We start from the raw sequence: 27,238 nt of genomic DNA, 5'->3' as shown, positions 1-27,238 counted from the left end.
AATATTATATTTTATAAAAAAATAATAAAATTTTGATCCATTGATTTATAATCAGACCAACTAAATTAATTTTATATTTAATTAGTTTAATGTTTTTTATATTTAATCAAATTTTAAAAAATAATTAATTTATTTAATACTTAAATATGACAAACTAAATCAGCCAATGCACCTATTCACTTGCCCTTACTTAAATGTAATCTGGTTGGGCGTCCGAACTTTTTATAAAGCCGACAAGCCGACCGGGCATCCACGTAATTTCATCGAAGCATAGCATATTCTACTCTTCTTTGGCCCTTGGGTCTTCAATTCACGTTTGGTGGGCGACCTCTTCTCTCTCTCTTCGAAATAAAGCTACAAAATCCAGAATAAGGGAAACCTTCCCCCATTAACGTTTCTAGAGTTTTTACCCAATTCTTTAGATTCTTATACTTGTTTGTAATTCAATTTATAAATTTGATCTGAGGAGTTTTGTTAAAAGTAAAATTGACCAGAATGTTCAACGGAATGATGGATCCTGAGTTGTTTAGAATCGCTCAGGAACAGATGAGTCGTATGTCACCCGCTGAGTTAGCCAAGATCCAGCAACAGGTTCAGTTTTCTATTTTTCCTTTTTTATAGCACTTTTTTATTTTGTTTTGATCAGAATTGTTAAACCCATGTAGGATTTGGTAAATTTGATGTATATTTCAATCTGGGTATTTTAGTTTTTTTGGAATTTATGTTGGATTTCAATATTGATTTTATTTCTATTTGGATAAAAGTACTTAGTGGGATTGCTTTCTTATTGAGTGTCTGTAGTTGAATTGAAGAAGAAAACCTGTGTAAATTATGTTTTTTAATGCTTTTTTATAAATAATCTCTGATTTTCAATTTAGCAGTTTTATATGATTTTTTATTTTCGAGCATAAATTTTAAGTTGGTTACCCTTGTTTCATGGAATCAAATTTCTTTTTTTTGCAAAATCAATTAGTCTCCTGATATATCTTTATTTCTTGAATGTCTTCAAGAATTGAGATTTAGGAATAAAATTAATATAGCCCACATTATGTTAGGTTTAGTAATGAGTTGTGGGTTTCTGCTAAACTTGGTTATGAAGTAATTATAAATCAGTACCACCAATAGACCTGAATATTTCACACATTGAAAGAACTGAAATTGAAGAAGTAATCAGTTCATACTTGAGTATGTGCATTTCTTTTTCCGGAATTAACATTAATGCTTGCTTTTATCGTGGTTTGAACGGCATTGCAGATGATGTCTAATCCTGATTTGATGAGAATGGCCTCAGAAAGCATGAAGAACATGAGGCCGGAAGACTTGAGACATGCTGCAGAACAGTTAAAGCATACACGTCCTGAGGAGATGGCAGAGATTGGTGAGAAAATGGCTAATGCATCACCTGAAGAGATAGCTGCCATACGTGCCCGTGCTGATGCTCAGATCACTTATGAATTAAGTGCAGCTCAGATGTTGAAGAATCAGGTGCATTATTGCCATCCAAAATCACATCATTGCTGTTGATATTTTTCAATCTCTTAGATAGATGAAAATATATGCCTAACTGAATAGAAGACTTGTTACTCCATAATCTTAAAGAAAGAGAACACCATAGGAACCCTGAAGCTAATAAAAAAGCTGCAATGCTCTTTCTGTTAAAAGTTGTAAAGAACTAAACATGTTGTAAAAGCTGTGATGAGATACTATCATTTTAATGGGTTGTCTTAAATCATTAAGTTGCATAACTTAAAACATATTAGTCAAATACATGAGTTGTACGTAAAAAATACCGGAGATCAGTTGTGTGCGATAACATACACTATGACTCATCTGTAGAGGCAATTCCTTGCTAGTGATGCATCACGTGCATATCGTTGTGGAATAAAATAAGACTACCTCTAGGCTATTTAAGTGCATGACTTTCTTTTTGTATGTATCTTGTATGTATCTAAATAAGCGTCTGTTAATCTGTTTCCAAAAACTAAGGTACAATCATTGTTAATTTTACACATTGAATCTTGAGAAGACCTTTTTGATAAGGAATTCATTTTCAAAGGAGAGGGTAAGAACAGTAATCAATGTGTTATATATATAATCTTTGTGCATCAAGCAAAACTTTAACTTTAATTACGGTCTGCCTTGTCACTGTTTTTTGTTTTACTTGTTATTCCTTATTAACTGGCATCTGACGTGGATATATATAAATTTGCCAGGGGAATGAGCTTCATAAGCAGGGGAAGTTCAATGATGCCTCTCAGAAATATTTGCTTGTAAGCCATCAATTTTATCTTTGGCCATTTTTCCTATATGAGATGAATTCTTGCAGTTTATTTTTTTTTTTTTTTTCAAAATTTATTGCAGTTTGTATTTATTTTCTTTTCATTTTAATTAGAATCCTCGTTGTCTCTTTGACAATCTTAGGCAAAGAAAAACCTGAAAGGAATTCCATCCTCCAAAGGAAGAACAGTTTTACTGGCATGCTCTCTTAATCTAATGTCCTGTTACTTGAAAACAAGGCAATATGATGAGTGTATAAAAGAAGGCTCTGAGGTATGAAGATGCCATTTTCTCCTTTATTGTCATGGTAGTATGATAGATTTTTTCATAAGTTTTATCGTAAAGTTATCCCCATTCCCAAGATAATGACATGAAACTATTTATTATCTCTAGACTAGACTACTAATTCAATAAACAGGTAGATTGAGAGTCCTCTGTACAGTTTCCTACCTTGTGATCTTCTATCTTCTTTCTAGCTAAACTTACATATTTCTACTTTCAGGTTTTGTCATATGATGCAAAGAATGTCAAAGCTCTTTACCGCAGAGGTCAAGCATATAAAGAACTTGGCCAATTAGAAGTGAGTTTAATACGCACATGGGTTTTTATCAATGGTTGCTGAATTGCATTTCTGTACATTTTCAACTTTTGGAATAACTCGCTCATTAGGTTGCTTTTGCTAACAACCTTTTTCAAATTTATTAGGATGCTGTCTCGGACTTGAGCAAGGCACATGAAGTTTCCCCTGACGATGAAACAATTGCAGATGTCTTGAGGTATGAATTTATTTGACTCAGATTGCAGAATTACGGGACAAGTTGTAGTCAGCACTGCATTCACTTATAAAGTTAATTTATGCACCAACATCAGCCCATTTGACTATTATTGGGTGGGATACAAGTGCATTTTTTCTAGTTGTTTTTCTTTAAAGAAATGCAGTTGCTATTTAGATTCATGAGATGTGGTCTAGTTATTAAACAATATTCATAAAATTGTTGAAAAGGCGTTTTTTGTTCAATGTTCCATGGTGGTTATTGATGTCAAATGTTTATGTAGGGATGCTGAGGAAAGATTGGCTAGAGAAGGCAGTTCTGAGGCACCTCGAGGTAAGTTATTATCTGCTTGTTTTGTATTTTCTTATAGCTACTCCCTCTCATATATATTTTTCCATGTTCAGATGTTTACACTTCTGTTTGCTCCTTATTTTACAGGAGTAGTAATTGAAGAAATAACTGAAGAAGCTGCAAGCACCTCTTCTGAATATTCATTGAAACAACCTCTAGAAAGTACTGGATTCTGTAAGAGTGATATCGGGAAAAAGGTCGTAGACTTGACAACCAATTCTGAGTGTGTGCAGGCTCTAAAGGATGATCCAGAAGCACTTAGGTTTGTTTTCATGATCACAAAATTGTCTATTAGGCTATCTTCAGTAGCCTAGTCTGGTAATGCCAAATTCTGTCATTTATGATTGGATTATGTCAGATATAGAAATTGACTCCTAAAATCATTTAATGATCTGAACATATGAAACTTGAGGATAATGTATAAGAAGCTGTAAATCACATTGATATTAGCTATATATCAGTGGGGTTTCCGTTCTCTTAATTTCTTCTTGTTTTTGCTCTGCTATCTTTGCAGTAACTAGTCACATGATATTATGCACATAAATACAATCCACTTTGATGTATGTACATGGATGGATAAAGTAAATTATGACCTTAAAAGGTTACTGCTGATTGAAGGAAAAGTTGGAGGATTTAAATGAAACAATAGGATACAAAGTGTGGCAAGTCCTTCCACAGAACCAAACTCACTTATTCAGTATTTTTATTGTTTTCCAATTCTCTTCCAACCTTTTTAGCCCATTAATGCTGATAGTTCATGTTCTGTGCTATTGCTATTTTTTGTGCTCTATTATTATTTATTCTGAGGGTCATAAAATTGTTCAATTCTCTCATTTCCCCTTGTAATTTGCAGATCATTTCAGAATTTCGTTTCTAATGCTGATCCTGACACCCTTGCTGCTATGAGTGGCGGTAAAGTTGGAGAGGTGTCACCAGACATGTTTAAGACTGTTTCAAATATGATCAGCAAGATGTCACCTGAAGGGCTACAAAAAATGGCTCAAATGGCTTCTTCATTTCAGGGGGAAAACCCATATACAGGTCCTTTGAAAAATGGATTTGGACCTGGATCAGTTCCTCCGAATGTGACACCTGAGATGCTTAAAACTGCAACTGATATGATGACCAAGATGCCCCCAGAAGAGCTTCAAAAAATGTTCGAAATGGCAGCTTCTTTGAAAGGGACAGACTCTATTCCTGCATCAACAGCTGTAAACGGTAACAGACTAGGTTCAGATGCCAAGGTAAAATATCCAGAATCTCAGACAGCATCTCTCACCAATGAGAACAATGGTTTTGGTGAAACCAGTTCTTCTAGTCATTTTCCAAATTCAATGAACGCCCAGTCAAGTTTTCCAACATCAACTGCTGATTTACAAGAACAGATGAGAAACCAAATGAAAGATCCAGCTATGCGGCAGGTGTGAGAATATATTTTTTACATTATTGGATCTTTGGTGCTATTATAATTATTTTTCTTAGCAGCATGTTAAATTAGTCTTTCTAACTTCCTGGCTTTTGAAATTATTCAGATTATTGCAAATGTGCAGGCTTTAAAAAAAAAGATAAAGAAAAAGAAAGAAAGAAAGAACATAAATGCGGAAAATAAATAAGTTTCTGATGCAAGGGACAAGAGTATTGAATCAGTTTTACTTTTTAATGCTGATATATGCAATAGCTGATAGAATGTTGTCCTTCTCAATTGCCTGAGTATCTCCATGATATTAAGCTTGCATTACCTCAAGTTAATGTTGATTAATATCTTGTTACTTGTGAACTGGACAGATGTTTGCATCAATGATGAAAAACATGAGCCCAGACATGATGGCAAACATGAGTGAACAATTTGGATTGAAGCTGTCTCGGGAAGATGCTGCAAAAGCTCAACAAGCTATGTCATCTTTATCGCCTGAAGACTTGGATAGAATGGTATGTTTGTTACTCTGTTTTTATATTTTCTTGCTATTTAGGACTTGGTACATATAAATGATAAAACACTTGTCATAATAAATGCTCTAATAGATTTCTCAAATTCTTAGTTTAATATTGTGGTTTTGTCTGAGTTTTTTTTTTTTTTTATCTATAGCTGCTAAGTCTGTGGTTGTTAAGTTAATTAATGGGAGAAAAGGGCAAAAGATTGAGATCATCAATTTCTTTGTTCTTTTTCTTTGTTTTTGATCTTTTAATTTCCTTCTGCGAAAGTATCTTATATATCTTGTGAGGAGTTTAGAGGTGGAATGAAAGAAATAAAAGGATAGATGTGTGTCATTTCCATACTGAGTTGTTTCTAGAGGTCCCAACTTCTATGTAATTGGATAATGATGTTCAATTTCATTTCTGTTTGCTCTATGCATTAGTGCAAATAGTGTTCTCTATGTTACCTTGTTTTCACTGAAGTTTGTTGCATTGTATTTGTCATTGACAAAATGCTTAGATCAGAAGTTTAATGGGTCTGAGAATCTTCTTTTTGTTGAACTGTTGATGATGTTTTGCTGAATTCTCTATCAGGGTATCCTATGCTTAAGAACCTGATTTTGAAATGACTGCAATTGTGCAAATTGTTGTTACCTGTGAAAAATACAGAAAGCGGGAGTGACCTGCCTTATTATACATGTGAAATCACTTCCACAGGGCTCATGTACCCACATTAAATTTAATTAGATATAAAAAGTTGGGCAATGTTATGTTGTGAAATGAGGTACAAGTCCCTTATAAACTGGTGTAAGATGTTCATGACTATTGACCATTCATCATAATCCTTTGTGTTAAGAAGGTCTCTTATCTGGCTGAATGTGTTGGATTTTTCTTTGCCCTGATGTTTACATCTTTGCCTTCAATCGATAATGTTTTCTCCCTCGCTATATTGTTGCAGATGCACTGGGTAGATAGGATCCAGAGAGGAGCAGAAGTTGCAAAGAAGGCAAAGAACTGGTTACTTGGGAAGCCTGGTATGATTCTGGCAATATGCATGCTCATCTTAGCAGTGATTCTTCACCGGTTGGGCTTCATTGGTAATTAGAATGGTTGTGATCTCTGGTTTGGAATGTAACATACCATGGGATTTCTACTTCTAATTGAGGTGGTGTTGAAAACTAGCATGCCTCTTGGGTTGCAAGATGGTAAGAGAGGAATTTTAAGCACCATATGTACACTTCACTTAAGAAAAGGTGGTGTGTCTCAATGGATGAACTGGTGGTCAGGATTTCTTTTGTATGTCACCGGTAGATGGAGTTCAGCCTTGATGCTTCCTTTGTATTGTAGGAGATTAGAATATGCCCAGGTTACTGAAAAGGAAATCCAAAGGGATGATCCTGGTATGATATCAAACTGACTTCCATTTTTTGTAATATTATGAGCATAATGCATACAGCATTTAGGCCACATGTGACCTACTGATCAGGATTTATTTTATATAAATTTCATAAAGAGAGGTGTGTCAGATATCTTGTTTTCCGTCTTTACATATAGTGTATTTGTTTCTATTAATTTTACATTTTGTGGACTACAATATTTTAATGGAGATTTGCATCTTGCCCCTCTGGCTTAAAATCCTTGAACATGTTAGTCTGTTATTTAGTTAGGTTATCAACAAGTAGGGTATCTATTAATTTGGAGGTACTCGAACTCTAATCTTATAAAAAATTAAATATTCGAATCGTATTAATTATCTAAATAATTTAAAGTAAATATATATATATATATTATAATTAATAGTTTTATAAGTTATAATGTTTATAATGTTAACACAAAATAAAAAGTAAATATATTTATATTTAAAGTATATATATAATAGTAATTATATTTTTTTATAATATGATTTGATATTCATATTATTTAAACACAATTAATAATATAATAATTTTTTAATTTAAATATATTAATATCATCACATTAATAATTTGAGTAATCAGATTTTTTAATATATTTGTCAACTTTTAATAAATATATTAATGTTGATTTTTTTTAATTTAATAATTTAAATAACAATAAAATATATATAAATGGGTATTGAGATCGAGTTCAAGACGGATATTCGTGTAACTCAACCCAAAGGGTAGTACCTGAATCCAATACAGGTAGTGAAATTACTATCTGAACTCGTTTCAAATCCGGGTACAAGGTACTATAATTTTGTATAAGTGGGTCAAGTACCCACGAGTACCCTATAATAGAGTATTTGTTATAAGGTACCTATTGTCATCTCTATATTTACTTATTTACATAAGCCTATGATTGATTAAAAGTTAGAGTGCATGAGATATGTATGGATTCATTAAATATGTTTGATGTAGAAGATGCTTATTCCTAAGGCTTTGCAATGAAGTTAATGTTAGGACTGTCGACTGTCGAGATATCTATTATTTTTCAAATATCTTAATATTAATTTTATTATTTTTATAAGTTATTCAAACTTTATAAATATTCTATTATAATTTTGAATTGTTATCCAATCATGTACCTTAATATTCTAAAATTATTCATTAAGTATATGTACTCATTATATATCTGATTAAAAGATTTAAATTAAATTATATATATTATTAACAAAAATTTAATTAATAAATTAAAATTAATTCATTAGAAAAAATTAAAGCTCAAAATTATATTTATAACAATTAATGAATTTTAGTCAAGATTATATTAATTATAAGGAATTTATTAACAAAAAATATATAAAATTAAAATTTAATATTAACAATGATAAATTATAATCAGATTTGGGCAGTGGGCATTTTAAGACCATTATTTAAATTTTACCAAACTCAAGAAAGATAATAGTTTTACTGCTTACACCTAATTGCAAGATATTTGATTGTAAGATATCCATTTACTTTCCTAACTAACTAACGTGGGTATTATAGTGCATAATACATGTGTGAAACTTGAGGTGGGTTGGTTGTACTTTGAGCTAACTCCAAAGCTATTGACAAAAATTAATCTTGTTAAATGTACTTGAATAGTCTATGTAGACAATGGAGAAGCTTATATTATATGAACTTAAATGACATACCTAAGCCTTAAAATGTTGTGTTGTCATGTATTCTTATTCTTATGACTTTACAATTGTTAGTTAAATTCCAGTCATCTTTATTAAAATCTAGCCTAACCTTCATGGTTGAGATCTCATAAGATCTGACCATTGGTTGGGTTGGGTTGTGTTGTTTCTTGAGCTACCCAAGGAAAGGATCGAGCACTAAACTTACAAGCTTTTGATTTAAAAAGGGAGAATTACAAACAATGGTGGTTAACCAAAACTGTTTTGATTTTGCTACCTTAAAAATTAATCAAGTTTTTTTTTTTTTTAATTTCTCTTTCATTGTTCATATCTACAATTTCTATTTATTTGATTTATAATAAATATTTTGTTAAATATGTATGATTTTAAATTGGATTTGAGAAATTTTTTTTTGGGTAAGTGCAATTTATGGTTAAGTGCTTTTTTATGTCAATTAAAATTATTAATTGAGCATTATTATTTTTTTTGACATATTACACATTCATTCAATTTGGCTCATTAAGTGCTTTTGGAAGAGAAAGAATCCTATTTTAAAGAAGCCTGTGAGATAAGGCCCGCGTGCCTAACAATGAATAAGTATTTATTATATCTTTGAATAAAAACATTAATGGAAGTACATAGAAAGTCAATTCCACAAACAATTTGACTGTTAGCACACATACCCCTGACTCACCTGCAGTCCTTGGTGCCGGCTTTTAATTAAAGCTTTTTCTTTCTCGGCCAATAAAAGAATAATAATGTTCGGTAACGCTTTGGCAAGGTGACGGAGGCGGTCAAAATCATTTCGCATTGTCCAATCTAGGCCGTCCATCTTCAAGACATCCCAGTCAGCTCAAACGTGGACGCCATCACCCTTTTCCCTTGTAGCACGCGGGATTTGTACATTTGATTTTTGATGACACGGACGCTCCGCCAAACTCTTGGGCCAGATTTTATTATATTTGATTTATGTTTTTCTTTTATTTTTACAAATTATAGATAGAAAAGAAAAAAATAAAAAAAGTGAATCGCAATCAATCAAAATAATGAAATTTCTTTATCCGTAATGAAAAATAAAAAACGGTAATTCGAAATGAAAATTACTTAATCCTTAATCTAAGTTTTCCGTTGACAAGGACTCTACAACAAACCTATGGGGTGCTCTTATCAAAGTTTTCCTTGGAAAACCAAAAATCGAAACCTTATTAAACTTCCATTTAACTAAACAGTTGCTCCTCCTGGAAAAGATGAAAAAAGAAAAAACAGAGAAACTAAACAGTTTCTTTGTTAGTGGTACTATTAATATCACAAACCAAATTAAGGAAACGAACAAAAGAAACCGTTGAATTACCTTTCGATTTTCCTGGCTAATCCTCCGCTTTGTTAAGAAATCTTTGATTTCCTTGGCGGATTTCCCCTTTATTCTGTCATATACCCCAATTTTCCTTCACTTGGTTGTGCTTTCTTGATTGATTAAGAAAAAAACCCGGGTCAAAATGAATCAAGAATCACATTCTCCCATCTTTTCTTCTTTCAAACTCACACCTTCTCTTCTTCTTTAGCCTTTCTTTTTTTAAATCCTTTTTCTTGGTTTCGAGAGGGAGAGAGATAGAATATACGGAACATTAATACCCTTTGGGATAAAAAATGACTCGTCAGGTTTTGATAAGATCACCGCCTTTGACAAGGAAGCAACCGTTTTTGTTATCGGAGGATCAGAAGACGGCGAGGAAAGGGAAGAAATTCGGGGAAGTGGCCGGTGGGACCGCGGCGGAGTGTGCGGCGGTATGTTGCTGCTGCCCGTGTACCGTCCTGGAGCTGCTTGTTTTGGGCCTTTATAGGGTTCCCACTGGGCTTTACAGGAAGGCCTGGAAAAGACGGAAACGGCAGCGTTTGACGAAGAAGAATCAAGGCTTGTTGGGCCAGTCTAAGGGTGGGCCCACGAGGGAAGAGTTGGAGGCTGAGCTGGATCGGATGGTGGGGAAAGTGGGGCAGGACGGTAATGATGAGTCCAAAGGAGCCGTAGATTTGGAGAAGGAGATGTGGGACCGGTTTTATGGGACTGGTTTTTGGAGGAGTCCATCACAGAGAGACACGTAACATGTCACGTGAAGGATGGAACTAAATGGATACAAATCAAATATGGGAACCTTTTTGAATGGGAATTTTATTTTTTGTGAATACAAAAAAGGGTCATTTGAGATTTTTGTCTCACTTTTTATTGAATATTATTCGGTGTATTTTCAAAGTTGGACAAACTATTGCTGGAAAGGGCTCACGACTTTCCATCCATACAACAATCTACGTGGTTAAATAGAATTCAATATCAGAGGTAAATTGGTTGCTCAATTTTCTTTATTTTTTGTTTAACATCAATTTTAAATTAATGTATAAATTTTTTTTTCTAAACTAATGAGATGGCATACTTAATTTTATCATTCATATTTTTAAATTTTGTAATAAAATTATGCATAAATTGTTCAAATGTCATAAAATTTGAGTTTTTTTTATATAAAGTTAATTATTATATGACCTTAAGGATGGGCCAACATTGATAGTGATATATATATATATATATATGGTAAATATGATTATGAGTGAAACGATTATATATTTAGATTTTAAATATTTTAAGTACAAATAAAACAGTTACTATTACATTTCTATCTTTTCTCAAAAGTAATTTAATGGAGTTTTCTTTTTCAACTTATCTACTTCTTACCAACTTGAGATGCATTTAAAAAAATAATTTTTTTAAAGAACAAATTAAAAAAAAAGTACTTAAAGAAAAACTTCAAGAGCTTTTTTTTTTTAAAACATTTAACCTCCATCTCCAAGGCATATGGTCTCTTTTTTCGACTTTTCTCTTTCACCTTTTACAAAAGTATTATTTAAAAATTTTTTTTTTACTAAAAAATATTTTAATGTAAAATATATAGTTTTCTCTTTTCTCTTTTTTTTTGAGAAATTAAAGCATTATAATCTAATTATTTATTAAATCAACAAAAATCTAATACTATTACTACTATATAAAATTTAAAAACTGTTCGATTTCAATATGTATTTATTAGATTTTAACATATAAAATCATATATAAACTAGAAGAAAATTTATTTCACTTTGATTTATTAAGTGATTAAAAATGATATGAATACTTTTTATCGTAATTTTAATCAAAATTAAAATTTATATAATTTATTTTATAAAACAGTTTATTAAATAATTTTATTTAATTTTAAAAATTATTATTTTTTATAATAATTTTTAAATTAAAAAAATAAATCAAACATACTCTCAATTGTGTGCGATCACATGTGTGTGCATCATTAAGTGATCAATACAAAAATATTGAAATATTTTTTTTGAAACAGGTGTGTTTGATGCCGTTGTTGTAAACAATGGCGTTGTATGATTAAAAAATAACTGTCAATTACAGTTAAAATATTTCAAATCTTTTAACATAAAATAGATTTTGCATTTATTATAAAAAGAAAAAGGAAAAAAAAGGAGACTTTCGTTTTAAGTTTTTTGTTTTTGTCAATCTGGGATGTCAATGGATAGACGTATCCACACGTCAACTTGTCAAGCGTCGCAAATTTAACCTTTTATTAGGAATATTTTACCAAATAAACAATAGTAAAATAAAATATAAAATACTAGAGAGCTTATAAAATATCTAATATACAAACATATAGTATGTCTATTTCCTTTATGTATAGAAGATGCTATATGAAACTAATAATTACAACAAAAGTTTTGCCAAAGAAGTTGTGAAGGTATTTGATGACCTTATTCGTAATATTTATAGAAAGATATTGATTAATGTAAAATTACTACTATTATTATATTTCATTGCTACCAACACTATTTATAATTTTTTTTATTATTTCTAATATGTAAATTATATACATAATATTATAGTTTTAAACCATTTTTCACGCTGACGTGTTTGGTACTTAAACCAAGTCAGTGCAGTACGACAGACTGATAGAAGAAAGAATCGTCAAAGATATTACAGTGAAATTGCCACGTGTCGAAACCACAGACGCCAGAGGACCCAGCTTTAGGTTCTTTGTTTTTTTTTTCTTTTTCCAGTTTTCACTTGCCTTAGCCTAAAGTCTTCTCCCCACTCTGTTAACAATAACAAAAAGTCATCAACTTTCATCGATTCTTCCCAAAAACTTCACAAAAAATATAAAAACCAATTTCAAAGTCTTCCCCTTCGCTCAATCTTCAAAAAATCTAGTTTCTTTGTTAAACTCTCCTGTTTCATTAATCGATCTACTGGCTTGATAATCAGCTGGTTTTCTTAGTTAAACTCTCAAATGGAGGTAAAGTAAATTCTGGGTTTTTTTTAATTTTGTTTTCTGGGTTTTTCTTTGGGGCCTTTGGTTGTTGAGATATTGGAGGTAAATTTTAGGAATTTGTGGGAAAAGTTGGTTGGATTTTTATTGATATATATATATATATATATATATATATATATAATATATATGTATAATTCATATATATCATTGNTATATATATATATATATATATATATATATATATATATATATATGTAGTTTTCAGTATTTATTGTGAATTTTGGAGTTTCTGTTTTTTAGTAATTTTTTTTGTTTGAAGTTTTTAGGGCTTAATTTTGTTGATCTCTTGTTAAAGTGAAGGGATTTTATGCATCTGATTAGTGTAGTGTCCGTGTCTTCAGTGTTGATTATATACGGACTGTTTTGTTGGGTTAGTCTTTATCAAGCTGTCGAATTTCTTTGCTGGTCGTTGTTGGTTTCATTTTGTATTTAGGACTTATGTTAGTTTCATTTCCTATTTGTGTTATTATTTGGAATTGAGATTAAAAATGGATGCTTTGGTGTTTGGCCTTTTAGGGGATGGAAGATACCAAGTCCGAGGCGCATTTAACCTCGGCTGCAGCTTTTGTGGAAGGGGGAATCCAGGATGCTTGTGATGATGCCTGCAGTATATGCCTTGAAGCATTCTGTGAAAGTGACCCATCGACGGTATGTATGCCTGAAATTTGATTATTATTTGTTTGATATGTGAATGGACATTTCTTTGATCTTTGTTTGTTGCATCCTTACAGGTGACCAGTTGCAAGCATGAGTTTCATCTTCAGTGCATTCTTGAATGGTAGTCTAATCTTTATCCGTGTTATAAAATTTGTTGTACATGATCTATATGGTTCATGTTATATCTGCATATGTGAAAAGTGATGGCTTGATGGTCTAGTTTTGAGCTCAAATGTGGCTATCTATTTAGGTTTATAATTCAGTCAGGGAAATAACTTAGGTTAGTAAAATACCCAAATTAATTTGACTTGTAAAAATTTGGAAAATGTTTACCAATGGGGACTGATTTAGCTGTCGCTCTTGTCTCAGGGTTAGAATTTTGGATTCTATATAGTTATATGTTATGCATTGCAAGTTCATCTTAGTGTTTTAAAAGTGGGAAGCTTTGTAAATTATGGCAGAATAGATCATCTAGTTACATTTAAGTAGAATCAAGTGGCATCCTCGTTGCCTAGGTCTAGAGTGCAGGCAGGTCAGAAGCAGTATTAGCATGTGAGTTTAAAGTATGAAAGCACATTGTTCATTTCACTTTCTGATCACCACAAAAGAGATCAAACTTTTATCAACATTGTTGGTATAACCTCATGTTCATGATAAGAAAGCATTGCAACTTGTGAATCATGCCTAATGTGCATTTTGATTTCTCCATGGAAGCAAAAATATCTCATGTCAAATGTTAGGCAATCATTCCTAATTCTAATAAATTCTAAAAGAAAGTTTCTGGGAGATAAGATGCTTTCTATGATATAGCTTTCCATGGAAAGCTTTTCCTCCCTTATCTTGAGTTTTGTTTCAATAATTCCCTCCAGAACGACTTAACTCAAAATACCCTCCTTTACTGAGCCTTATTATGGAAAGGGTCCTCTTTACTAGAATTCAAAGACCATATCAAAAACATGTTGAAAAGTTAGTGAAAGCCTCGCATGCCTTTTCTTTGAGTACCTGGCAAACCAATCCTAGTTAGGAATAGCTTTGGAAGTATTTGAAGTTGAGGGACTCGTTGTGAAATATCTAAATTTCTAAATGCTTAAAGTTTTTTCCTGCATAGGAGATTGCTTATTCAAGTTTAACCTGACCATGTATTTTTGTGGGACCACTGAGGCCAAACTGCAGTAAGTATTTTGGTTAGAGTGGCAGATGGTGGAAAAGGCCCTGCATCTCAGAGACTCAGACCTAGGCATATTTTCTTTGATTCATAAAAGAATTATCTACTTATGCTTTATCCTAATTGCTGCTATCAGGTTCTTTTCATCTTTTCTTCATTTTAAAAAATTTTTTAGATGCATTTATTGGTTAGTGCATATTGGTAGAAGTCTTAGCAGGACCTTACTTTCGTCAAAACATTCTAATAACTTCAGTTGGATCTTTCGTTAGTTGTTGGTGAATCAAAATTTTTGGTATAATGCGACTTTAATGGAAAAATGTCGATAGGATCGCCCTGTTGTCTTTTGTTCATTATTGCACATGGCTTTAAGTTTCACCTAGCTTCATTTCTCTTTTTTTTTTTCCTTATCTTTTGGTCTTTTAGGATGACCCTTTTTCTTTTCTTTTCTTTTTTCCCCCTAGGGAAATCAGGATAACCCCTTTTTTTTAAGCAGGAGCCTGCAATTGGAACTCCTGGCCCTGCGGGCTCAACCACAAAAAGGGGGATAGGAGTGGCTGGGCCAAAGGCAGCAGCTCCAAATGGCCTTACCATGCAGTCTTTCTACCCTCTCTTTCCCTCTTATCTTTCTTGACTAAACTTTTGTTGCATTAATCTCATTTTATGGGCTATATGAACTTTGATATATTCTTATGAACTTTCTTTGTATATTTACCAAGATAATGACAATTATGTTTTGTCAAAACTTAAGTGAATTGCGATTTGAGAATATGCATGACTAATTGCTATATGTGTGTGATGTTCTTGTGATGCATGATATAGACATGCATTCTCTATGATAAATTTTAGGAAATTCTATGACACATGAGAAACAAATAGCATATGAGGCATTTTTGGGAATTACGTAACTTGAATGAAGTGTGGGTAGTTGTTGAGTGTGTATAATATTTTTAGATGTCAATTTCAGTATTTGTTAAAACTGCTTCTGTCACCTCTTTCCCTACCACTATCAAAGGTTGTTTTGGCTTGTAGCTTCTGAATTTTGGTTATTCTAATACCTAAGGAAAATATGGATTATTGGGATGCAAGAGGGCATTAGAGAGTATTAGTTTTGCATGTTATGAACAAGTGAAATCCCCAGTTTAAAACGCTAGCTTTTCTTCTACCTATTGCCATTCAGTCTCAGAACTAGTCCAGAATAGTGATCTATAATTCTAACATAGATTTTAAAAAAGAGAGGAGTCACATTTGATTGAATTCTGGAGCTCAATAGCTTGGATGCTGTAGAAGAATTTGTCAAAGAAAATCATCGGCAACTTCAATTATGATTAGATTATGGATGATGAAGTAATTACATGCTACAAGAAGTCTGTAACTACTGGTTCAATGAGTTTACTCAACCCCTTGACCCTCTTAAGCTTCAATCATTCCACCTGATAAAAGAATCTTATCTGAACTTTATGGGTTGTATATTGTATTGAAGTTTATATCATTATATGGGATATGAATCTAGTTCATTCTACTTATCAAAAAGGGAAAGAAACAACAAGTAATTATTTTCTTAATGCTTCATTTTACTATTTTAATCTTGCAGGTGTCAGAGGAGTTCTCAGTGCCCCATGTGCTGGCAGCCAATCAGCCTGAAAGATCCAACCAGGTTGTTGTTGCATCTATGCTTTTTTTTCCTGTTTTATTTTTTATTAACCTGTTCCAAATTCTTCTTGCCCACATGTATTACATGTTAATAATTTCTCTTGCTTTTGCAGCCAGGAGTTGCTTGAGGCTGTTGAACGTGAAAGGAGTTTTAGGCTCAATCCCGCCAGAAATGCAACCATATTTCATCATCCAACACTTGGGGATTTTGAACTACAACATGTTTGTACTTCTCATCTGCTAGTTTGATGCCTAGCATCCTCATTTTCGTCATTAAATTGAATCTAAGCCCAATTCCGCCATACTCATGGGGTTGCTTTTAATGCAGCTGCCTGTGGGGGCAAATGATGCTGAGCTTGAGGAGCGCATAATCCAGCACTTGGCTGCTGCTGCTGCAATGGGCCGAGCACGTCACATTGCAAGAAGGGAAGGTCTGAGGAGTAGGTCATCAGCTCAAGGTCGTCCACAGTTCTTAGTATTCTCGACTCATCCTAATGCACCCTCTACTGGTCCTATATCTTCATCTCCAACTCAGAGAGAAGGTGAACCAGCCCCGTCAATCACTGTTGGAACTCCATCCTCTCCTGCAAGAACAGTGGGGGAAGAATCATCAGCTTCAATTACTCCACTACCTTCTGCGCAAGCTGATCAGCAGTCTGCGTCAGCATCTGGCTCGAGTGTTCTTTTGGTCAATGATCAAGGATATTCCTTGAACAATAGGTACGCTGTTCTCTAACTTGATTTTGCTTATCTTTCTCTTATTAGGTAGTTCTGTCAAGTGTCTGGTAAACTTCTTTAGAACACATCTTTCAGCCTTGCTTTATGTCGATCACAATAATATTTTTTATTGTTCTCTTGCAGGAGGTCTCCTAATCAGTGTTCTCCTAATAGTCAAGATAGAGCAGGACCTTCAGAATTCCAATCATTTTCAGAATCATTAAAATCGCGATTTAATGCTGTTTCAATGAGGTATTTGTCATATGGAGACATTTGACATTTTAAACTAGGGTGATATTTTGATATTTTCTTTTACATGATTTATTTAAAATTTGCACTCTTATTTTGACTTATGGATCTTATTTAGATACAAAGAGTCAATTTCAAAGAGTACAAGGGGGTGGAAGGAGAGATTTTTCTCTCGCAACACTTCCATGGCCGATATTGGTTCTGAAGTTAGGAGAGAGGTTAATGCTGGCATTGCAACAGTCTCTCGCATGATGGAGCGTTTGGAAACCAGAGATAATAGAACCAGCACTTCTACTGTATCAAGCAGCTTGGAAGATAGGTCTGATACAGAATCAGATAACCACCCGATATCAAATGCTGGTGGAGAAACTCCTTTGACTGACACTAGTGCACAAGCTTCATGTGCTGCAAGTTCTGGTTCCAAATAAGTATTGTTTCAGCAGCTGCATCAACTGAAAGTCTTTTAGCTTCAAAGGTAAGCTGAGGTGTTGAAATTTTTCTTGATTTCGGTAGCAGCATATGGATGATCTTTTATCTGATATACCTTTCTATGATGATTGGTCCCATGTGGTTATCGTTCACTTTTTTAAATGATATGTTCTTCAGTTCAGTTCTTCTTTTTCTTCTTCTCCTTCTCCTATATATAGTTTTTATAATCTTTAATAAGTTATTTTTTATGTATGCTTCTTTCATTTGATCTCTAGTGCTTATCATACCGGCTGTTTTAATAAGTTATTCTTCAATTCTTTTTGTTCTATTGCTGTGACATTACATTAATGATGTATCTCTAATTCTTAATGAACATTGTGTTCTCTGATACTGGGTCAAATGTTCTTTTCCAGATGTGTTATGTTTTTGATGGATGTTTTGACCTCCTTCTCAAGCCATTCTATATATCCTCGGACATTCGAAGAGAGCAGTTGGTGATTGAGAACTGATTCAGAATAAAAGTCGCCGAAAAACAAAAAAGAAAGGTTCTTATATTTGGACCTAGGAACTATCAGATTATGTAAATTAGTTTATATTTTAAAACTGAATTTATGAATATAATTTTAAGCCCTGTATGATAGGCGCCCAAGTATTGAACTTGTGACGAATTCTTGCTTGATGAGGTGCTTCATGAGGATTATTATAAATTTTACTACGACCACACAGAATTTTATCCCTACTATATATATATTTCTACTCATGTCTCGGGAACTTCGTTCTGGCCCGAGTCTGTTAGATAGTTACTCAGATTTCCAGCAAACATATATATATATGTGTATGTATATATCCCTAGTGAGTGGTGATGGTGCCCTTTAGCTCAACCTGATTTTTTTTGACATACAAGTAACCGTAAATTATAATAAGTTTTACATTGCAAGATGGTGACAATTATATTTTCATACATATAAAGCCGTTTAACAAATCACCAGTTAAAGACTTACCAAGACCCCATCGGTGATATATTCATAGACCTGACCTGTAAAAGAACTACATTGACTTTCTAGTGAAAGTGATGAGCGATGATGAACTGCCTAGAACGCTGAAACTGCAAACCAAATTGCCATACCCAGAAGCCATCCTGCTCCACGTTGATGTGAAGCCTCTCATACCATGTATTGGAACTGCTAAGTTTTTATAAGCTGGCCTACTTCAACCACTTGGGCAAGCTTGAACCATTTCCAATCAAATTTACTTGATACAACTACACCTTGATATTGCTCGACTACAGTTGGAAAAGCAGCTAACTTTCCAAAGTTAATGCCCTGCCCAAGAAAATTGATTTGCATGTTTGCGAATAGCTTTGTCCAAAGGGATAAGAAAATTTTATAATAATACCAACCATTGTGGAAGTGAAGCAATTTATTAGAACATGTATTGTAAACAACTACTTCCATCAATTTGCTTCTATTCTGTCAAACTAGAAAGCAAAGTTTCTAACAAAAAGCCCACGCATTGAACCAAACATTGCATTTTGAACAGGTTGTCATTATTAAGCAAATGGAAACCAAGTCTTGGTGCTGCTTTCAACATCACGCTGAGTTCAAGACCGCCTCTGACACTTGCTTTCCCACCACTCCAGAAATTTGACCTGCGCAGCCATTGTGTCCAACCTGTAGAGTTGATACCAGTGGTTTGCAATTTCTTGTCCAAATGTCCAACCAAAGACAGCTCCTGCTGCGAAAGACAGTCCAGCACCTAACAGAAAAATAGGGGTGAGAAGCTTTCCTTTGTCTCATGACATCAGACAAACCAAGTTGTAACCGTGATTTATAATACAGGAAAAAATTGCAACAAAGAATGTTTTTGTGAATGCAAAGTTTTGGAATGACTAATGCAGAAACGAGTCCTATGACCACCACACTCAATCCAGCCAAGGTTCTAACTCTTTTACACCATCCATCAATTTAAGTCCAACTGAAACTATACAGGTGAGCATTATATAGGACTTACAAAGCAAAATTATAATCGCAAGGTAATTGCATGCTGTAGTGGGATGGGGTAGGGCATAGGGGGCAAGCCCCTTGGAACACCTTCCATTCCTGTGAAGAGTACTAAATTCCAGTTCAGAGATGATTTTATGTAAGGGAATACATACGGGACAAAGGAAGGCATTTTAAGCCAGCAGCTAACTCAAATAGACATTTTAAAATAAGTATATTCTTGGTTTCTCATTTCTACTAACTTTCATCCTTCTCAAGCTTTTTCATGTTCTTGTATCTGGAATACTCGGCTAAATTGTATTTTCTCGTTCAATCTTTGGTGTCTCTCCTGCTGATCTACTTCAACTAAATTATTATTTCTCATCGGACCAAACAGAAATAAAGAATGAAAGCATGAACGAAAAAGAAAACCACAAGCCAGGAAACAAGCTAGACCATCGCCTAGTACTAATAGTGCTCCCAAAACAGCAAAGAAAGCCACTAGTAAGACCTAGACAGGCCAAGAAGACAGAAAAAACTTCTAAGAAACTAAAGAACATCAGTTTACAAGGAGAACACATAAAACAAAAGAGATTATGACTCATACAGAACAGAGAGATGGTTTATGTACTTACCATTGCCTCATAACCTTCTTTCACTACCTATTGGAAATCATACGTGAATTCCTGATAGTATTATATATTCATATTAGCTTAACAATGCAATCCACAAAAGGGGCATCCTCCCACATGCTCTCCTAATTCTTAAAGAAACTGGGATTTTCATATTCATAGAAATCCATAGTTTGACTTTTCTTCCAACTACTTTACAGCATAAAAGGTTTTGACCAAAGAGAATATGAAGTAGATTACCATGTAAACTCCTTGAATATTTCCAGGCCAAACCAGCAGTTGATATTGCTCCAATGGCACCTCCTGCTAAGGCAATGTTTGTTGCATTCCTAGCAGTCTTCAACTGAAAAACGAGACAACAAAATTAAGCATTTGCAGGAAAGTATGTTGTAGTATTGCTACTACCATAATGAAGCGGCAATAACTTTATCTGCGTATATCTACCTTAAGGAAATACTATTCAATCTTTAACAATAACTTACCCAATAAACTTTAAATCAATTAAAAAAATCCCACTCTTGTTACTACTTTCAAGCTTTAACATTTGCAAAGACTTTAAGATAAAATCACAAGGAGAGCACTGAGATAGAAATATGTTCATATATATAAACATACTGAAATTTGCATTGATATGACCTTCTCTCCAACTAAAACTAACTCAAATACCCAGAAGCTCTACAGTGTAGCTTAGCAAGTCAGGAAAACCCAATAATTCTAACCTATAAACTCCACCCCATAATAAATCAAAACAAAAGCTTGTACACGAAGAGGAAAAGAAACTATTTTCAAATCAGGAAGAATAAAAGAAATACGAAAAGGGTACCAGGAAATAATTATTAAAGAAGCTAAAAAGAAAAGAAACTGATCTTGAATTTCTCCCAACGGTAAACATATCCCAACTATATCAAAAAGCTGAGGTACAGATAATATTTTGAAAACAAAAATCAGTAAGAAAACAAGAATAAAAGAAAAGGGTATAGTAAAAATGATTAAATCTGCTAAAATTTGAACTAAATCAAAGAACGCAATACGAAAAAACATCCCAAAAGTGAAAAAGAAGGAAATGATTACGGTGGGGCCATGAACGGGATCAGAAGCGATGAACTCATGGACATCGGATTCAGACCAAGGAGGAAGAGACTCTTCACGTTTGATGAATCTTGAATAGATTTCAGTGAACGGAAATCGCTCTGCCCAGAAGTCTCTGTAGCCTTCCCAGTACTTCTTCAAGAATGACTCTGATGATGACTCCCCCATTTTTTCTCCTCTTCTTCGTTTCTTATTTTTTTTTCTCCCTCTTTTCTATCGAATTAATTGATCTCTCGCTTCTCTTAGTGGAATCCTCGGCCTTCCTGCTTTTAGATGGGGTGCGGTTCAGATCCTGTACAATGAGGGCACTCACCAATTATATTTTCACGTGTCAAATTTTTGCCATAATATTTAAAAAAGTTTAAATAAATTTTATATATTTATTATTTTTATTTTTATTTTGAGTTAAATAAATTTTAAATTTTAGTTTAATTCAAATAAACTTTTATAATTAATAGTTTTATTAATCAAAATATCACTTATTGTCTCGTAATATTGACGTGACATTAACATAACATATTAATATGTTATAATTGATGGAGATATAGTATATTGATATAATATGATAATATAATATTATAATATTTTTCGTCTTTCACATTAACATCATGTCAACGTTATATTAATATAAAATAACAATGAACATTTTGATTAATGATAATTAATTTATAAAAATTTATTTCACTTAAAATAAAAATAATAATTTAATTGAATACAATAAAAGAATAAAATTTTATTTAAAATTTTTTAAATAATTCAGGTATTTTTTGAATATTATGCTAATTTTTTAATTATAAATTTTTTAGATAAATTAATTACGATTTTAATTATAACAATAAAATAAATAAGAGATATTTAATATCCCATACTGTTAGCAATAATTTCATATTATGATTGCTTATTTAAGATATTAAAAATATTCAATGTATTCATAGATTTTAGATTTATTTGGATTATGAATGTAAGAATCAACAAATTCATCTGGCTAACTAAAGATTGTTTGAATTAATGGAAAAACCAAATACATTGGAGTTTTCCTCAAGCAGTTTTTACCACCATTAAAATGAAGTCTTTCTTCAAAAATTTACCAATTCAATCACTGTCTAAATGAAAATTTTTGAACAAATTTGACACAGTTCTTAGCAAGCCATAAGTAAGAAGTTTGTTTTTTACAACTAATGAAGATATTATATTCTGATAATAATCCTAAGCATTGGGTCTTCTGCAATATAGGCTGCATGAAACTCAGATCCTATGCCAGTGAGTTTCCCTTTCTTTTTTTTCTTTTTTTTTTTTCTGTTTTAATTTATTTTTGGCTTAATGGTCTCTTGGTAGTTGTATTTGATTATCTAGGATGAAGTCCTGCCATGGAAGAACTATTCTCATTGTGTTTCCTCAGGCATTAGACAAGTAAAGAGAACAAAAAAAAGAAAAAAAGAGGAGGTTATTCAAGCAGGATTAATTGTTGGAGACATAAACTATGTCCGGGGCAGGGAAGGAGGTTGTTTGACTGTTGTTTAAACAAGAAATCTTGCAATTGCAGTAATAAAGTCTTAACTTCTTTCTGATAAAGCCATACCGATAACAAGTATACACCTAGAAATCAAATTAAAAGATGTATACTGCAGTGGCACAATTCAGATCTTCAAAGATTCTGACTTTTCATGGGGAAACAAAGCCAAAAATGAAGATGGCCACATTCAGCATGCCAAGTGAGTCAACTTAAGCCAAGTCGTAAACTGCAACAAACGGCATGAGAACACTCCCCATCCATAGTTTGCCGTCCCTCTCTTCAACTTCGCTAACTGCTCTGACAACCTTTCCCTCACTATCCTCTAAAACCTGTAACAGCTTTCCCTCTGGGCTGTATTTGACAACTATTGCATGCAACTTACCCCCAACATGAAGCAGGTATTGAATCTTTGAAGAGATGGGGAGCTTTAAAAGGAATTTCCTAAGTTTTGGGTATAATCCCAATACATGAGCGTAAATGGACCTGCGACAGTGAATTGCTACCCAAAATTCGCCATCTTTATTCGTGCGGACATTGTCAGGAAATCCTGGTAAGATGGCAAATACCTCTGAAGTCCCTGCTTTCTCACCTTTCAACCAGTACTTGTGTAATCTGCATTTAACAGATATCAAACCATCACATAGAAACAGGTAATAGTTATTTCTTCAACTATTAAGAACTGAGGTTTGAATGCTCATGAGAGTTTCTTAAAATCTACATCTCCTCTGGAATCCTAGCACTTAACGATCAAAGCAAACTACAAAAAAAATGCCGCTTTTATTACTTTTGTCCTCATAATAGCATATAGCCTATTTGCCCAAATTTGATCAGAATCATATTGCAACACGACTCAAACATGATAGAGCCTGTTTGGCTTATTTTTTTACAACTTAAAAGCTATTATAAAACTTTTATGAAAAATAATAACTTTTAAAATTAAGTTAAAATTGTTTGGTAAATTTCTTTTTATAAATTCTTTTTTATAAGTTATAATTTTAATTAAAATTATCATAAAGGGTATTTTTTTTTGAGAAAGTAATATTGTAATTATATTTAACAGATGAGAATATTTTTGAAACAAAAATAAAAATTCTCTTGCATTTTTAAAAGAAGAGAAGAAAAAACCCCTCACAGGAGCTTTTTCAGAAGCTTTTTTTTTTTCAAAATTTTATTCTTTGAAATTTTTAAGAGCTTATCAAAATTTATGTTTGACCTGACTTTTGCATTTGAGATGTAGATAAGCTAAAAAAAAGCCAGGCCAAACAAGCACTTAAAGTGAATAAAAAAAAACTTCAAAACACCTGTTGCAACTTCCATTATCTAATATGGTCTTTTCAAAATTCCCAAAGCAGAATCTACCTGCTTTTATTTTCCCCTCTTTTTGGGCAGTATGCGCTTTCAATGCATCAGTTGAAGCAAAATGGTGCTAGCAGTGTTAAAAGCCATCATTGGACTTAAATCTAAATGAAAAGCTTTAGTATTGGCTTCAGATTTAAATCTATATGAAAAGCTTTCGAGTAAATTTAGTATTGGCTAGGGCACATCAAAGGCAAGTAAATTTAGAAGCAAGCTGACCTGCCGAGACATCCTTCACAAAAGACAAGAAAAGAACCATCATTGCTTAAGGATACACCATTAGGAAATTGGATATTTCTCACAAGGACAGTGGCTTCCTTTGTGTGTGGATTATACTTCAGAAGCCTCCCACTACTCTCAGAAGAAAAAACCAGCTGCATGAAGTTCCTGAACATTATTACTGTGTTAGTACCAACTGATAATCTGCATGATGGGGTCTTAAATGGGAGGAACATATATATACAATGCAACGTTGCTGGAGCAACAGAAAATTTGCTCAGTTTCACTCTCAGAAGTTGCAAATGTACTCTTGGAAGGTTCACACTTCGATCAAAATAAGCATAACTAAATTTATAAAGATGGTTTTAAGTAGGGATTTGCAGAGTTTCAATATGTCAATGGTTAGAATATATAAATTTTTATCTATGAAAATCAATTGGATATTTCAAAGTGCTATCCTTTACCAAGAGTTCTTCTTTTTAACAAACACTTCCAACAGTTTAAAAGCTGGCACACATCCAAGCGTCACACACAAAACTATGCATGATTCTCAAGCATCTCATAGCATGTGAATTACACCCTTAAGTGCTCAGGGATGGATACACAGACAAAACAATCAGACAATTTATAAGCACGGTGAATTAAATGATTTTCACCCAAATTAGAGACATAGTGTAAATAGGAAGTATCAATTAAATAAAAAAACTGTGTATATGGAGAACCCTCTAGTCTCAACAAGGTTTGGGACATTCCTTCCCACAGCTAGAGTCAGTTCTATGGAGCAGCTTGTTAATATTGCTAAAGTTGCAACAAAATGATAGTGTTCTGTGCATCCTGTTCATGACCTAGAGATTAGGTGACATTTCTATGCCCTTGTGTTTCAATAAATGCTTCAGCAATTCATGATTTTTCTAAAAGTACTAACAGTTTCAACAAAATTATTGTCTACATCTTAGAAAGAAAAATATCATCAGAAGCCTACCTCCTCTGGTATATGCTGCTGCTATCAGTAAAATATATGTTTCCTTCATCATCAATGTCAAGGTCGTTGGTAAACCTCAGTGGCACCCCTTCTGCCTCGGTTACAAGTGATGTTGCTAATCCGCCTTCCGGACCCACCTTGAACAACCCCAAATATGCATCCGCAATGTATAAATCTCCAGTGTTCTTATCAAATCGAAGGCCCAAAGGCCTGCCACAGATATGCTCATTTGGCAGGTAACTCAGTGGTGATGGCTTTGGGTTACATAGTTCTGACCTGATCCCAAATTACATAAGTTAAATGATTATGAGGGTAATATTTTGACAGTAAATGCCCAAAAACACTGCTTGCAGTTGGAGAGATTTTCCAAGAAATCAGCAACAAGAAAAACACATAGCATAGCAGAAAACCAGACCAACTTTCTACTGCCATCTGACAGAATAATTACATTACTTCAACAACTTTTAACTTTATTACAGCTACAATTTACTGACTAGCAGTTTAAGAAAGACGAAAAGTTGAAAGATATGCCTCTTTTATAATTTTTCATTAATAGGAAAAGTTTTCTAAATCTCAATTGATGAAGACCATTTTTAACAGTGTAAATCGTTTCATTGGCTTTTAATTCAGTGTTCAACCACTTTCAAAAAACTCCTTAACTAAAGAAAATAATTCCCAGCTGATATTTCAAATTATGTTCAAAATCAAATAACTTCATTTTCATGAAGATGCATTTCGTATTTTTAATAGAAATTTCTACCAAGTAGAAAATAAAAATGATTACTTACCAGGTATCTAAAATACGACTATATAGCATAAGCTAATTCTGCAACCAAAAAAAAAAAAAAAGAAGGGACAAAAAAAACCCCATAAACCCATCAGCAAGAACTTGAAAACTCACCTATTGCTTGAAGTATAAGCAAAATCCTTCCATTTTTCTCCATCCCAGAAGAGAATCCGACCATCAGCAACACCAGTGTAAGGACCACGTCCAAGAGGGTCAAACGCGATGCTCTCCGGGCCCTGAATCTGGTTCAAGAACTTAATCTCTGATTTCTGAAGCAAATTATCCTTGTCCCTCACCGTCGGAGACAGTTCCCATGAAGGCATATCCACCTTGTAAGCCTCAAAGTCAGGAAATCCTGAGATTGCACTGTGCTTAAAAGGGTCTATCCCACAGTATAAAGCAAGCAGCAGAAACAGTATACCAAGAATTCCCAATGGCGTCATTGCCGGAAATTTCGAGGGAACAAAAAAAGGACCCCAAAGCTCGGAACAGAAAAACGATCACTTTTTTCAGCTGAAGTGAAAACGCTTTAGAAAACTCGGCTGTCCAAAAAGCCGGGCTTTTAAACAACCCTTTTGTTTGTTTGTGCTGAAAGATGGACAGAGTGTTAGGTAGAGCTCGTTTTTGCTGCCTGCTGGTTATTGGTGGAGAAGGTTGGGCACTTAAAGCGGCTATGAAGTACCACAACTTTTGTTTTTTTGATAAGGTTGCGAACAGAAACATATAAACACATATGAAAAATGTTTCATAAAATCAAATAAATATGTAAAACTTGAAAGATATAAAAATAATTAACTACTACTCAAGCTATTCCTTAATACTTTCTCTCTCTTGTTTTTTGGTTAAATAATCAAAGGCATTCACAACTCACAGGTAGGTTGGACGATGAGTTGGCCTGAACTCTTGAACTAAAGTTTTGGGCAAAATAAACTTTTATGGAAGTGGTTGGGCTTAAGCTATCCAAAATAAAAGTGGTAGATGCTTCCCTCTGTTTATATAATTGAATTTCAATCCCTTTATCCTCAAAAATCAAAAGGAAAATAGCCAAAT

The 27,238-nt window shown here is 33.3% G+C and overlaps 5 protein-coding genes across 6 annotated transcripts; 3 read left to right on the top strand and 2 right to left on the bottom strand.

Moving 5' to 3' along the window:
* LOC18590171 (outer envelope protein 61) lies at positions 340–6,887 on the top strand. The gene is made up of 11 exons (XM_007015555.2): positions 340–591; positions 1,255–1,485; positions 2,214–2,270; positions 2,422–2,550; positions 2,780–2,857; positions 2,983–3,053; positions 3,334–3,383; positions 3,489–3,663; positions 4,255–4,822; positions 5,187–5,330; positions 6,274–6,887. The coding sequence occupies exons 1-11, from the start codon at positions 496–498 to the stop codon at positions 6,418–6,420; spliced, it is 1,746 nt and encodes a 581-aa protein (XP_007015617.2). The 5' UTR covers positions 340–495; the 3' UTR covers positions 6,421–6,887.
* Positions 9,468–10,755, top strand: LOC18590170. The gene has a single exon (XM_007015554.2). It carries the CDS (start codon positions 10,045–10,047, stop codon positions 10,495–10,497), a length of 453 nt encoding a protein of 150 aa, XP_007015616.1. The 5' UTR covers positions 9,468–10,044; the 3' UTR covers positions 10,498–10,755.
* LOC18590169 (E3 ubiquitin-protein ligase RHF2A) lies at positions 12,499–18,395 on the top strand. Of its 2 annotated transcripts, none has more exons than XM_018127445.1 (9): positions 12,499–12,728; positions 13,281–13,412; positions 13,496–13,542; positions 16,178–16,240; positions 16,350–16,458; positions 16,565–16,956; positions 17,098–17,205; positions 17,321–17,677; positions 18,045–18,395. In XM_018127445.1, the coding sequence occupies exons 1-8, from the start codon at positions 12,723–12,725 to the stop codon at positions 17,628–17,630; spliced, it is 1,167 nt and encodes a 388-aa protein (XP_017982934.1). In that variant the 5' UTR covers positions 12,499–12,722; the 3' UTR covers positions 17,631–17,677; positions 18,045–18,395. The 2 variants fall into 2 exon arrangements, with proteins under 2 accessions (XP_017982934.1, XP_017982933.1); XM_018127444.1 differs by lacking the exon at positions 12,499–12,728 and adding an exon at positions 13,057–13,134.
* Positions 19,013–21,624, bottom strand: LOC18590168 (succinate dehydrogenase subunit 6, mitochondrial). The gene is made up of 3 exons (XM_007015551.2): positions 21,314–21,624; positions 20,483–20,585; positions 19,013–19,386 (listed from the first exon to the last, which is right to left on the bottom strand). The coding sequence occupies exons 1-3, from the start codon at positions 21,497–21,499 to the stop codon at positions 19,232–19,234; spliced, it is 444 nt and encodes a 147-aa protein (XP_007015613.1). The 5' UTR covers positions 21,500–21,624; the 3' UTR covers positions 19,013–19,231.
* LOC18590167 (protein STRICTOSIDINE SYNTHASE-LIKE 3) lies at positions 22,776–26,885 on the bottom strand. Its single transcript, XM_018127447.1, has 4 exons — positions 26,303–26,885; positions 25,402–25,677; positions 24,420–24,587; positions 22,776–23,456 (listed from the first exon to the last, which is right to left on the bottom strand). The coding sequence occupies exons 1-4, from the start codon at positions 26,629–26,631 to the stop codon at positions 23,054–23,056; spliced, it is 1,176 nt and encodes a 391-aa protein (XP_017982936.1). The 5' UTR covers positions 26,632–26,885; the 3' UTR covers positions 22,776–23,053.

Source organism: Theobroma cacao, chromosome 9, assembly GCF_000208745.1.
Source record: "Theobroma cacao cultivar B97-61/B2 chromosome 9, Criollo_cocoa_genome_V2, whole genome shotgun sequence".
NCBI classification, from domain to species: Eukaryota; Viridiplantae; Streptophyta; class Magnoliopsida; order Malvales; family Malvaceae; genus Theobroma; species Theobroma cacao.
The sequence above is the reverse complement of the archived record's forward strand: the minus strand, read 5'-3'. Positions and strand labels throughout refer to the sequence as shown.